Consider the following 13,672-nt stretch of genomic DNA (forward strand, 5'->3'; position numbering starts at 1 on the left):
ATTACCTAAACCCTTGACGCCAGTAAAAAATCGTTAACTTTACAACCCTCCCACAATTATCCAAATTCAGATTCTTTTGTTGTACTGCAGAAATAAAACAGGCAGGTGCCTGGGTTTTCCCCACCACTTTATTCATTCACCCGATGTCGGTCGGTTTGCAGAGGGGCGTTAACCGAAGCACTTGAGTTTTTTTATGCTCCACACAGCTTCCTGGTGGCTATTAACCGATAATCGTACAGGTAGTGTCGAATCCTTTTAGAATATACCTACTCTGAAAAGGATAATCTGCCGGGAAAATACCTGAATCGATCATTTGTCACGTAGATACGCTAGAGTGAAGATCTGTGTTTTAAAGTGAAAAGATTGTTGGTTCAAGTGAGTTTCAATATGATTCCAATCAGCATTTGGTTGGTGGTTCTTCTCATTGGAGTTGGCAAAGTTGGAGCACAGTCTCCTAAATCACCTTGTCCCAGCATTTTCGCTTACAGGATGGACCCGGATACAGGGGCAATTTTCGGATTCATTGCAATTAAAAACCTACAAGTGGGACAGGTTGTGAAACTCAACATAAGTCTGGCGTTTGAGGGACAAATAGTGACTGTAAGTATTAAACGTTGATTCTGGATGAGTGCAAGTTTTTTAATTCTAAAGTGTTCTCCACTATTCTAGAATAATTTCGGATCAATAACGTTGATCAAATCCCGTGAGGCCACCTCCGGCGATATTGTTCGTGGCCTACCAGCAAAATATCGTATCAATTTCCCATCACAAGCAGTGCTACCGACCGTTCGGTCGATTCTGTTAAATGATCAGACGATTTGTAGCAGCTACCGGCCCACTGAACACGACACCACGATCGTAAGCTGGGAACACACATGGTACAGTCAACTGCCAGCTCGAATTATGGCGCACAACAGCGGACTTCACACATTCGAAACCATCACCCGAAATGTGTACAAAGCAAACAATGAACATTCGTCGGATCCTCCGATCGATCAGTTCAATCCGATAGCTCTACGTTTTGGTCAACGACCTGCGCTTGTAACAGCAAATCAACCTTATTTAAGGCGAAGCACCGTAGCACCTCCAACTTCATCTTCCGCTTAGTAAGTATACCTCAATCGAATAATTTCCAATTAAAAACTAAGCAATTTTCTTTTACAGTGAATGCGGTAAAACATCCGACACCTTTTCGAATCGATTGTCGATCAACGGCGACCTGGTGAACCGCGGACAGTTTCCCTGGATTGTACCACTGTTCGATCGGGCCGATTCACACAATCCCAGATACATTTGCGGTAGTACAATCATCACCCGACAGCACCTGCTGACGGCAGCCCATTGCATCTACGAAGCAGAGGATCTGATCCCCGCCAGTCGGCTGCTAGCCGTTCCCGGTATGTACAATATCGACAACTTTTTCGACGATAACGCCATTCTTGCCGACATCGAGGAAGTGATTCCGCACGAGGATTACATCTACGATGATGATTTGAACGATGCCGATTTGGCCGTGTTGAGGTTGAAACAAATGGTCGAATTCTCCGATCACATCATTCCGATTTGTCCCTGGCAGGGCGATAACAATCTGAGAAAGATCGTTGGCGAAGAAGGTTACGTTGCCGGTTGGGGCGAAACGGATGAGGGGACTTCACATGTACCGACTTACATTCGGACCACTATCGTGGATAAGCAGCAGTGCAGTGAGAATTGGGCTCGGCGGTACCGGAGGAATGCACGAATCTTTTGCGGCGATGGACAAGGTTCGGTGCCTTGCAATGGAGACTCCGGTAGCGGGCTGGTGTTGAAGCGAGCTAATCAATACTATTTGAGGGGTGTTGTGTCCAGGGGTAAGGTTGATCCGGATACGTTGAAGTGTGATACCACAAAGTATGTGCTATATACCGATATAGCGCCCTTTCGGTACTGGCTCAGGACGGTGACGAGTTAGGTAGGGAATGTAATCTTAGCCGTTGATTGTGTAACATATGTACATATATATAATCATATTTAGAATTACGTTTGCACAGACATTAGATGTGATATCTTCTAGAATTAAGAGATTGCTACTGTGTTATATGAAATATACAAACTGATATACAAACTTATTACGTTTTTGGTACAATTTTTTCATATTTTTTTTTATTCTTTGTTTTTTTTTCAACGGCGAACATACATATTTTTTGATGATCCATACAGCAATGGAAAAATATCCTAAATACAAGTATTCTCATGTTGCGTCAAATGGAATAGAAGCTTATAAAATTAGTTTTTGATCGAATATATAGCATTTAAAATCAGCACTATTTCCAAAGATGCAATTTTTCATAATCATTTGGTAAATAAACAGACATGAGCTCCCAATTTCTTTTTATTAATAATTCAATTTTTGGTCTTTTGACTTAAGTGCCAATACCTTATCTAGAACTGGGCTTATCCAACGGGGAAAAACGATCGGAAATGGTGAGTGAAGCTAAGCAATCATGTGAAAAAATTCCCCCCAGAGGCGAGATTCGAACTCGCAACCTTTGAGACTCCGCCCAATGCACTTTTGCTATCCCTGGGTATGGTGACATCCCAGAAAGAACATATGATTATCCCACTGGCGACGGTGATCGTACCCTGCCTGCAAAGCGAGAATCACACACAACGACAACTGATCAGATCATCCCAACACATTTGATCTATTTAATTTCCCCGCTAGATACCAAGGCCCGGGTTTTTATTATCGTCTGATGTCTAATTTTTAGTTCATTACCCATCGTACTTCGGTGGGTGACAGAGATAATGAAGACTGTCGATTTTTGGTCCCTTGCCCAGTGAACAGAGGTATTACGGGAGCGAACTCGCCCGTTCGAATTAAACTAATAATTCAATTTTTGGTCTTTTGACTTAAGTTAAATACCTTATTTAGGACTGGTGGTATCCAACGGGGAAAAACTATCGGAAATGGTGAGTGAAGCTAAGCAATCGTGTGAAAAAATTCCCCCCAGAGGCGAGATTCGATACGGGATAGCATAAGGGTTAGTGTATTGGGCCGGAGTCGCAAAGGTTGCGAGTTCGAATCTCGCCTCTAGGGGCAATTTTTTCACATGATTGCTTAGCTTCACTCACAGTGGCGGATTCAGGGGGAGGGCCCTGGGGGTCCGGACCCCCCACCACCTAAAATTTTTTAACTTCTTGAGAAATTTTAAAATAGATTCTATTTTAAATTCGTTCTAAATTCAAAATCATTCCAAACCAGATTCAACACCGAAACTGATTTTAATTAAATGAGGGTATTACATATTACGTATTGTACAACGAACATTTCAAAATCGAAATTTCGGACACCCTCCGAAATTTTTCTCTGGATCCGCTCCACTCACCATTTCCGATCGTTTTTCTCCTTCTTTTTATTATTTCATAGGAACTTTTAACTGAAATCTTAGTGAGTTTTGCTTCTCATATGCAATTATTATTGTTGTCGGAATAAAACCGCGATAGTTATTCGAACTCTTCCGTTAAATACGGTTCTTTTGAGATGTTTGAGGTAGATTCAAAATTAGATATTTTTATATTGGAGTATACTCAAGGTTGAACATGATCAACCTGGAAATGAGTTGTGATTTTCGACGTGAAAATTATCTTGAACGCAATTTACACACATTTACCTGTTCAACGGTACCCCTACATAAAATCTAAAGAGCTAAATTTTAGGAAGCTTCTCGAATGCGTATATGCCGGTAAATTGTTAACGCAGCGGAGTATTTGGACAAGTCTATTTAACTTTGTTGTCGGTTTTCTTGGTAATGGAACATACATTTTGACACCTGATAATTTCAACGGAAATAAAAAATTATCGCATTCACCAGTGAGAAGGAAACATTTATCGGATAATTTATTCTCACTTTATTTGCGGAGACAGAAACATCTTCCACTCATCCTATCCTGGAAATAAGTGAGTGAGAATTACTATAGGCTTTTTTTCGACGCGGTAAAATTTGGCACGCCAAGGAGGCGATAATTGGATTGTTGCAGTAAGATTTTAAATAATATAGGTTTTTTAAAAATAGTGCAGCCCTCTCCCTAATAGTGCCAAAATAGGCTCATCACCGTACACCAATGGTTTTCATATCGTATCTAGCAACATTTTATTTCTACGAAACATATTGTTTAACCATTCATGGGTTGATACTTTTATGTACTTTGATGTATTCATTATTTTATGTAAACAAAGCATTTGGTATCGAAATACTAACGGAGTAACCCTTTCAAGACCTGGATTTTATTGCCCCAAGTTATTTGTTCTTTTACAAGGACACAAAAACTTGAGATAGCTCGAATTTTGGCTTCCGTGACCCATCACATTTGCTTTCAACCCATATAAAATAGTCCAACTGCTTGAACAAAACAGTCCAAAGAAGTCTAAATTGGACATCAATGTCTCTAGGCTACAAAGCTATCCTTGACAGGAACGCTCAAGCGAAATTTAATCGGACTAAATAAAACTTATATTTTGCGTAGGGTTCGTCGCGGTTGCGGTAATTACCGCAACCGCGCGGTATTTACCGCACCCGCACCGCAAAAACTGCGGTGCGGTGAGACACTTTTTCTCGCGGATGCGGTGCGGGAAATGAGCTTTTACCGCGCGGTATTACCGCAACCGCACTTAAAAAAATAATTGATAAAGTCTGAAGTCTGCATTGAAAAGTGAATTAAAACTTTGACTTTTACCATTTAAGAACGACGCAAATTATTACCTTACAATAGGGAAACATAATAAACATTTAATTGCTCTAATTTTAATGGACTTGACAATGATTTGAAAAGAAATCCGAATATAATCTGTATTCGACCTATCGTTACTTGATTTTTTACAATTTGTTTATTCTAATATGATAAAACAATCTGTTACTAAGAAATAAAATCTATAAGCTGTGTCCAATATAATTTGGCATCATTATTTTTACGAAATATTTTGAACACTTTGAAAAATTTACAAGCGAACCTTTTCAAATATATAAATGCACAATCCAATCATTGAAAAACAATTGAATTGTACTGTCAAATCCAATTTCAAAATGCATCATTTCTCCCGATTCCTCTTGGCAATCGTGAAATTATGAATCGTTTACGATGACATTTTCTCAACTGTTAATTTTGATTAATTTGGAGAACTTAAAGATGAACTTAAAAAAGTCTTAAGACTTAAAAACAACCCAAAGAATGGAATTATCATCATCAAAACAAACGAATTTGGAGGAATCAGCAGTAAGGGAGACAAATGTTTGAAAATCGTCCAAAATAAGGAGGGGTCCAAATTAGGCTGATAACTTTATCATTCGTTCTTCAACATCGTATATCTATCTCGTTTGGTTTCTGTGTAAATTCGCAATGAATTTTCCTGTGGTTCGTTTTTAAGACTCCTTCTACATAAATTTTTTTCGCATACGTCCATTGTTCGTCTAACTGAGAATATTTTCTACCGAATTAACAACTAATAATTTTCAGTTAGGAGTATTTTGTAACTTTTGGAAATTAAAGCTTTCGAAGTTAGTGTAGGGTATTTCGGTTTTTTGTGTTTCTCAAAGCCTCCCTTCATATTGTGACAAGTGTCAAAGTTAGCCCAGATACCAAAATTTGCACAGGACAATTTTTGACCCCTACCAACTTCAATTGAAGTTTTTGCCATTAGCATTATGGAAAAATATTAGAAAAAATACATAAAAAGGTAGAACTTTCGAACTAGCTATTAAAAAATTACAACTCATACAATTTTATGGTCGGTGTTAAGTCAGACCGGACTAAGTCGCAAAACATCAAAAAATGAGTTAGTGAGAGCACTGGATAAAGAATTTCTTCATCTGCATTCTACTTTTACCGGATTTGAAATATGAAACAATAAACAAGAATTATGGCAAAAATTATTTTTCAATTATAATGTAAAGGATGCTGAGATTCAAACTTTAAACGCGTTTTTCTCGAAATCAATGCACTGTCACTTAGTCCGGTCTGACCTAACACCGACCAAATGTCCTTCAACAACTCTGTACCGGTTGAGATGGGATGGATACCTGTTATGTTATGTGTAGAACGATTTCTGATAATTAAATTAAATTTTTTCCTATTAATTGCTGCGGAAGAACGTTTTTGTATGTATAATGTTGAAATACAGCTACATTTCATAGGACTTCAGTGCTTTGCTAATATTTACCTTGTTTCGAAAGTATTTATCTCAAGATGTACAGCATTTTATTAATAAAACTTGCAAAGTTGACATTTTTTAATAAATGTTACATTCTGAGGAGTCCGTCAAAGTTAATGTTCGTGTAAATAGGAAATAATTTTTTATTATATATAGCTATACAAATAAATTAATAATTTTTCAACACACTTTTCAAAAAAACCGAATTTTACCGCATTACCGCGCGGTGCGGTGCGGTAAATGCAGTGCGGTTGCGGTAAGCGGTGCGGTATTATTATTGCGGTTGCGGTGCGGACTATCCATTTACCGCCCACATCCGCACCGCGACGAACCCTAATTTTGCGGTTAAAACTATTAATTAAATTATACTCAAATGAAAGTTTATCCCAAACGATTCATAAATCAAGAATTATAACCGATTAAAAAACAACACCGGCTCGAACAGGTTAAACAGACATACCTTTTCTCATTTCCACCCCGCTCATATTTTGGCTTTGTTCTATATATTATATTTCGATCCACATTCCACATCAATTTTCAATTATGATCGTGGTAGCTTCAAATAATGAACCATACGTCAACCGTGCGTGCAGACAGAGTCAATCGCAGGGGAGAATTGTTTTCCCGCTGCTAATTGAAATTCGAGTTGAATGCAACGTAGCTCGCCCGTTACCGATATGATACACAATTCGGCGAATATTTGCTTATTGGCAGAATTGTAACAGGAACAACAGTGATAGACATTCGTTTCGTTGCATGCATTTTTCTACTGTTTGAAAACATACCGTGTCAAATAAATTCTCATACAAAATACCTATTCTGTAATGGAAAGTCAGACTTTAAGGGGCCGTACATAAATAACGAAGCTTTTTTCGGCGATTTCGACCCCTTTCTCTCTCTCTCCCCTCTCGTAGCATTTTGTCATAAAATTTTAACCTCCCCTTGTAAATAAGGTAGCATTTCACGGGGGATGAAAATAACAAAATAAATATGTTTTGCAATTCATTGTAACAAATTGCGTACAAAATACATTTCATGACAAATATAGTATTGATAATTTTGTTTAGAATTGCATATGTCATGGAGTATGACGAGAAATTCTCTCAGATCACAATCCTGCACCTGCCAATGATTCTAAAACGTATATTAACTCATTCATGCCTATGTTGTTTGTGGATAACAACGTTTTTAAAAAGCAATAACTTTTGTTTGAGGCAAGATTTCTTCAAAAAAAACAAGTAAGGCTATTAATGTGACTATTGTCTTTCATTTGAGTATTAACAATTACAAGGATCAGCTCTAGAACTGAAGTTATTGAAATTAGTCTTATTGGATTCCGATGTAGCAGTGCTGCCAGTTTATGTTGATGATAGAAAATGAATTTTTCATATAACTTCGCTATGTTCCAATATTTTTGAAAACTGATAAAACATATCAATTTAGACTGTCTTTGGGTACGTTTTCCACACAATTGGACTATTGTAAATATTCTAGAAGAATTGCATTGAGCATTAGAAGGTAAAAATTGAGCAGCTTCTAGCACTGCAAGGGAAGCACCTATCTTTATGAAAATAAGCTTTTCGTGTTTCTTGATCCCACCATTTCAAGGAAAAATAGTTTTGAAACCCTACAAGCACTAGAAAAAAAGTGGGGCATGAATGGGTTAAGTTCAACTAAATTATTAAATTTTGTTTCATTGAATTCGAAGATAAAAAAATTATTTCAGCTACCAAACTAAGTCTACTAGATAGCAAGATTAGCTAACTAATGTAGCAAGTTACACAAAATGTATTCGTTTTTTGCGAGCAAAAAAGCTAACGGTATTTAAATTTATTTCTTAGGAATGGAGGGACATTTTCTCTAATCAATCGATTTTAATACCCGTCAAAAATTTAAACTCCCTATTCTCCCCCTCATCACTCTTTTATCACAAATTTGGTGTGGCCCCCTAACCCCCAAAATGCTACGTCATATATGCCTGGCCCCTTATTCAAATTTTGTATGCTCTTGGTGTCTCTGGTAGAACATTATTTAGACAAAAAAATCAGTATCGCAGAAGTACTCACCAATCGAGTGCTTAGATACTCCTCTTTCATCTGAGACCAAATGATCTGGAACATTTTTTTTTTCGATTATAGAGGTTTTTACCTCAAGGGCATTCGCCTCGTCGAGTTAGAAAAATCTCTTATGACAATTTTCTAACCCTATGTGCGGGGACGGGACTCGAACCCAGGTGCGCTGCAACATTTATTATTTTAACATTTTGATGATTATTTCTGAAGATCGTGTATCAATGAATAGTTCTCGGAATATATCTTATTATATTAAACAATACCTCCGTTAACACCAATGACCGACATTTAGCCAATTTCGTGTAAATTCTAATTTTAAAATTAACTAAAATATTATCACATTTTACCGTGAAAATAGTACTATATAGAAAACGTTACAATTTTTCGCATCTACAAATTTGAGGTAATATTTAAACAGATGAAGCTTAGGGGCACTAGTGCTATAAACCTTTAGAATTTATTGAAATTCGCGAACAATACGCTTTTGTTTTTGTTTTATGTTATTGTAGAGTTTTTGCTCGGAACTCTTTTCCAACCTGTTTCTTATTCAAAATTATACCATTTTCGAATTTCTCAAATATTTTTATCTTAATATGGTGCTATGCTATATTTCAGCCTAAGGAGAAAAATTGGGTGAACACCAAAATTTTTCACAAGGGCGAAATTTTTTTGTAAAACCAGTCTTTATACATGAAGGGCACAAATCCTAACTTAGTCATGGGTGCGTTTCGACTTCGTCTCATCAGAAGCCGACGCTATCTTTTTGTCGGAATACATTAGCGCCGGTTTTTTGTCTATTCCGACAAAAAGATAGCGTCGGTTTCTGATGAGACGAAGTCGAAACGCTCCCAAGTTAATTTGGTGTATTTATGTGCTTTGTTTTGTCGACTAATAAAATCGATATAAAGTAATAATGGTAACGCTTTATAATTTCAACATCAGTCCCGATCAGTCTTTCGAACGTACACGTAAGTTGCGTGTCATTTTTTGGATTTACACGCTCGTTGAAAATAACTCAAAAGTGAGTGACCAACCACTCAATTTCATAAAAAGTGCACATAGTCAAAAAATGAGTTATGATCGCTTACTCAGTTTGGAGTTCGGGACGAAAATGTCTAATTTGAGTAATTTTTATGCAAAGATCGAATATGAAAAATAACCCTCTGTATGTTTTATAATAGCAATAAAGCCATTCATCTATATTTAAAATTCCACTCACCTGCATCTATAGGCCATAATGTGATGCCTAGAAATCTACTCCGGGATCCCTTCTTTACTTTCATTGCTTGTAACTCCGATCCCATACTAATGGAGCTAAAAAAGCTAAAAAATAATATAGGTGTATTATTTATTAAAAAAACAAATGTAGAAACTCACCTTTTAGTCTTCTTCAAGTTCTCTTCGTCGATTCTTTTCAATGTTTTTCAATTTTTTAGGTAGCGTTGAACTTCGTGCACCACAAAGTTATTTTTTCACTCAAATATTTGATAGTTTAAAGTATACTTTAAACTTGAGTTAACTCTACTCAAATCGATACTCATTTTTTTACAGTTTGCCCCAGTTTTTGAATTTGAGTAGTAGGAACTCAAATTTTGAGTAGTTTTGAATGAGCGTGTAGTGTCTACCTACCCTGTCAAAAAATGCGGACGAACATGGTCAGGCGATTTAAAAAGTTTGACCTTTGACTCAACTCGCCAGTACTAATTGCCTTTAGGAACAAATGCAATTTGCGAATGCGATTTAAAGGCAATTTCAATACTTAGACAAATTTTCTGGCGGCAGAAATGAACTTGGTTGTTTTTTGCGTTTTTCAAACATGGCGGTTCATGTTTGGCTTAAGCTTAAAATTGTTTTTTTTTTAACAATTGGCGTGTTCCCGCTTGTATTTTGTTTGTTTAGTTCACTTAATTTAGCCAACGAATGTGGGAAATTGTGGAATCGTGTGTAAGTATAGTGGAACAAGATCTCTGACCTAAAGTCTAAATGAAAGTCAGATTGTGGTAAGTTTTGGTGTGCAATACGAATTTCACCTTCCATTCTTCCTATAGTGTGGTGGTGATTACCTAGTGTACTGATAAATTTATGTGAGTAGATAGTGAATCCGAAAATAATTATTTTTAATTTTCAAATCAGGCAATTAAGGGCGGTTAAATGGCGCGTTCCCTGGGCGATTTGGAGGCGATTTAAGGGCGGGTAGAGCGGCAAAAAATGACGGCGGCAAATCGCTCAAATGTTGCATTTAAAATAGCCACCTAATTGCCAGCAAATTGCTGGCAAATTGTAGGGCAATTAGCGCATCCGAGTTGGCAAATAGCCCCCCACTAGCCAGCAACTTGTCCTTTTTGACTGGATAGCGACCCAGTCAGCTGTTAGGTAGTGACGTGAAGAATCCGAAACACAAAACATCAGACTTAATTTTATATAATTGCCATAATAGAATTGCTATTTTGAACAAATAAACTAACCTTAAAGACAGATAACGCCTTACTGCTTTTCCAACCTTTCCTCGCAGACTACAAAACCGATACCATGAAATGACTTTGTGGAAAATATAATTTTCTGTAAAAATGTAAACCACTGCTCTAATGTGTTTTACAGAGAAAGTCTTTCGATCTTGTTAAACTTCTAAAACAAATCAAATTGAGGTAAAATTGTTCGAAGATTCCGCCTAATTACCAACACGAAACTATCTTCCATAAGGGGGTGGGCGTAGCGTAGTTGGTAAATCGATTGCCTTGTACGCAGCGCACCTGGGTTAGAGTCCCGACCCCGCACATAGGGTTAGAAATTTATCATAGGAGATTTTTCTAACCCGAAGAGGCGAATGACCTTTAGGTTGAAACCTCTATAATCGAAATAAAAAAAAACAATATCTTCCATAAATTGTAGCCTGTTTTATTTTATTTCGATTGATGTATAAATATGTATATTTCATCGCCTTGAATCCAAAGTTATAGGATAAATAAATGTTTACCACGCTTGCCGGTCGCGTTTCCGTTCATTATTATTTAATAATGCTACAAAATTTGCAACATACATGTTGGCCACGCGGAATCCCCGCAACGCATGCTGTTTTCGCCTTCAATCCGTTGTTCGAAATCCGGACGCGGCGACGTTCGACGTGGAATAATTTACAAATGGCGGGCCATTTTTTCTCGCTAACATGTTGTTAGGTACTAAAGGTAGTATCAAATACAAATTAATATAATAATTTAACATATTTGTATTTGGTAGTGTATATGGTATTTTTTTAACAAAAATGAGGCGCAGAATACCTTTTTATTTCATTTTGTTATAAACACTTGGTTAAAAAATATACAAAATAGTGACTTTTCAGATCGGAAAAAATTACGAAAAATCTGTTTCATACGACAACTTCACTGCTGGTTAGCTCTTCACAACTGGTCAATTAGGTCGCTCGTAGCAATTCTTTTTAAGAAATTGGCTAAAAACGGGCTATTATATTCAATTTCAAATGAGGCCCATCTGGATTAGGTTTGGCATTGCCAAAAACTACCAAAAATTGAATTTTCCATCTAAATTACGATTTCACCTAATTTGGGTGGCCCACTTGTAAAATTTTGACTCACATCGATTGATTTCGTGACAAGAATATGGTCAAGGCTTCTGTCTGTCACGTTACATTTTTACGCATATTTCATAAGATAAGTCAGCAAAAACAATAAATCCATATTCTATCACAACTGCACATTATTAAGGTCACTAAACCGCACATTTTTTCTACAGAAAGTTTTTTTCTATCATGAACCATTTTCACTTTATTGTCATTTTGATACGTCTGTCACGTTTCACAATTTTTGCAGTTAGTTTGGAGGTTGCCCGACTAAATAGAAAAAGTCTGCTCCGTTGGCCCCCAAATTTGCATGAAAATAGTTTTAAGTTGAAGCTTAGAAAGCAAGGAAGAGTTTGAAATATAGTTTTCCTGAAGAAACACTTTGTTTTCGATTTTATGGAGTATTCTCAATGATCTGTCACGTTACAACCAGAATCTGTCACGTTACAGTTCTGCATTTTCATTGAAGCAAGGATATCAAGACAATCGTACACAAATCATCCTTAATCTAGGAACTGAGTATTAACGCGAAATTTCATGTTTGTTTTGAAAAACATATTGGTTTTGATGAACAAACGTAAAACACTTTTGAAAAGGTCGTAATTTCACGAAGTAACATATTATGTCGAAAGATAATCCAAAATAACTTGAAAACATCTGCTTTTTAAGGACAATTTTTCGTGAGCATTTTGAATTGAAAACTTATTTTGAAATACATTCTATAACTAAATTATTTAAAGAAAAATTAAATGAAAATTCAAAATTAAAAGAATTATTGAAATATTGTTATTTTCTCTACGATGCGATTATATTTTAAAGTTTTTTATTCGCAATTAAAATTTAAACGTGTTATGTTTTTTGCGTTTGATATTTGTCAGTAATTTATTAAAAGGGCGTATTTTCACTACTAGATATTTTTGCTGGAAAAAAATCAAAATATTTCGAAAAAAATTTCTCAAGAGCATTTTGCTTCGAAATTATATTAAGTATTAATATTAAATAAGAAAATTATATTTATGACTGACAAATACTAAGAAATTTAAAAGAATACTTAAAGTTAAAAATGTTTTCTTACCAATAACTTCCTAATAGTGCAATTATAGTTTCATCAGTTTACAGGCTTTCGTTAACAAAAAAAAACATTGTTTTTCTGTAATTGTATTTTCATTTTTTGTTTTTTCAACAATATATTTGTACTTTTAACATTTTTTTGCATTTTTTTTGAAAAATTTCTTTAAAAAATATTCACACAGAACAATTAATTCCCTAGAACTTGCTATCATATAGTTTTGCTGCACAAATGGCGATGGTCACCAATATTGAAGCATTTGAATCAAACTTGATAGAATTGCTTTACAGCAGAAAAAGCTGTCACGTTACATAAGATAAACTGTGTTTTCTTAAAAATTAATAAAACTTTAAAGTTTTCACAATACAGTTTCAAAAAGTAGTCTCAAAGTAGTAAGAAAAAATGCAGGTTAGGCATTGTATGCATGCTGTTGGTGTGGTCCACAAAACTTTTTTGAATTTTTGATCTGTCACGTCTGTCATCAAATTTAAATTAGACTACGATAGAAAAATGTGGTTGCAAGCAAAAAGCTGAAAATATGGATTTTGTTTACCTTTTCATCTCCTTACGGTCTTTTAGTCACTTTCAGTTCATGCAAGTAGCATCAACAAACTTTCATAAATGACAGTCATTAAATTTTTTTTCTGGGATCACCATTCATAATTTTTTTATATTAGAGGTTATATACATACGGAAAACAAACAGTTTGACGCAAAATTTGATAAAAAATAATTTCGCCTGTGGTTGCCATTTTCGGAGCCTTGACCATA

At 35.8% G+C, this 13,672-nt stretch overlaps 1 protein-coding gene across 1 annotated transcript; it reads left to right on the forward strand.

Moving 5' to 3' along the window:
* Positions 1–489: 489 nt before the first annotated feature.
* LOC131680862 (phenoloxidase-activating factor 1-like) lies at positions 490–1,951 on the forward strand. Its single transcript, XM_058961577.1, has 3 exons — positions 490–600; positions 670–1,106; positions 1,165–1,951. Exons 1-3 carry the CDS (start codon positions 490–492, stop codon positions 1,949–1,951), a joined length of 1,335 nt encoding a protein of 444 aa, XP_058817560.1.
* Positions 1,952–13,672: the final 11,721 nt, after the last annotated feature.

Source organism: Topomyia yanbarensis, chromosome 2 (genome assembly GCF_030247195.1).
Source record: "Topomyia yanbarensis strain Yona2022 chromosome 2, ASM3024719v1, whole genome shotgun sequence".
NCBI lineage: Eukaryota > Metazoa > Arthropoda > Insecta > Diptera > Culicidae > Topomyia > Topomyia yanbarensis.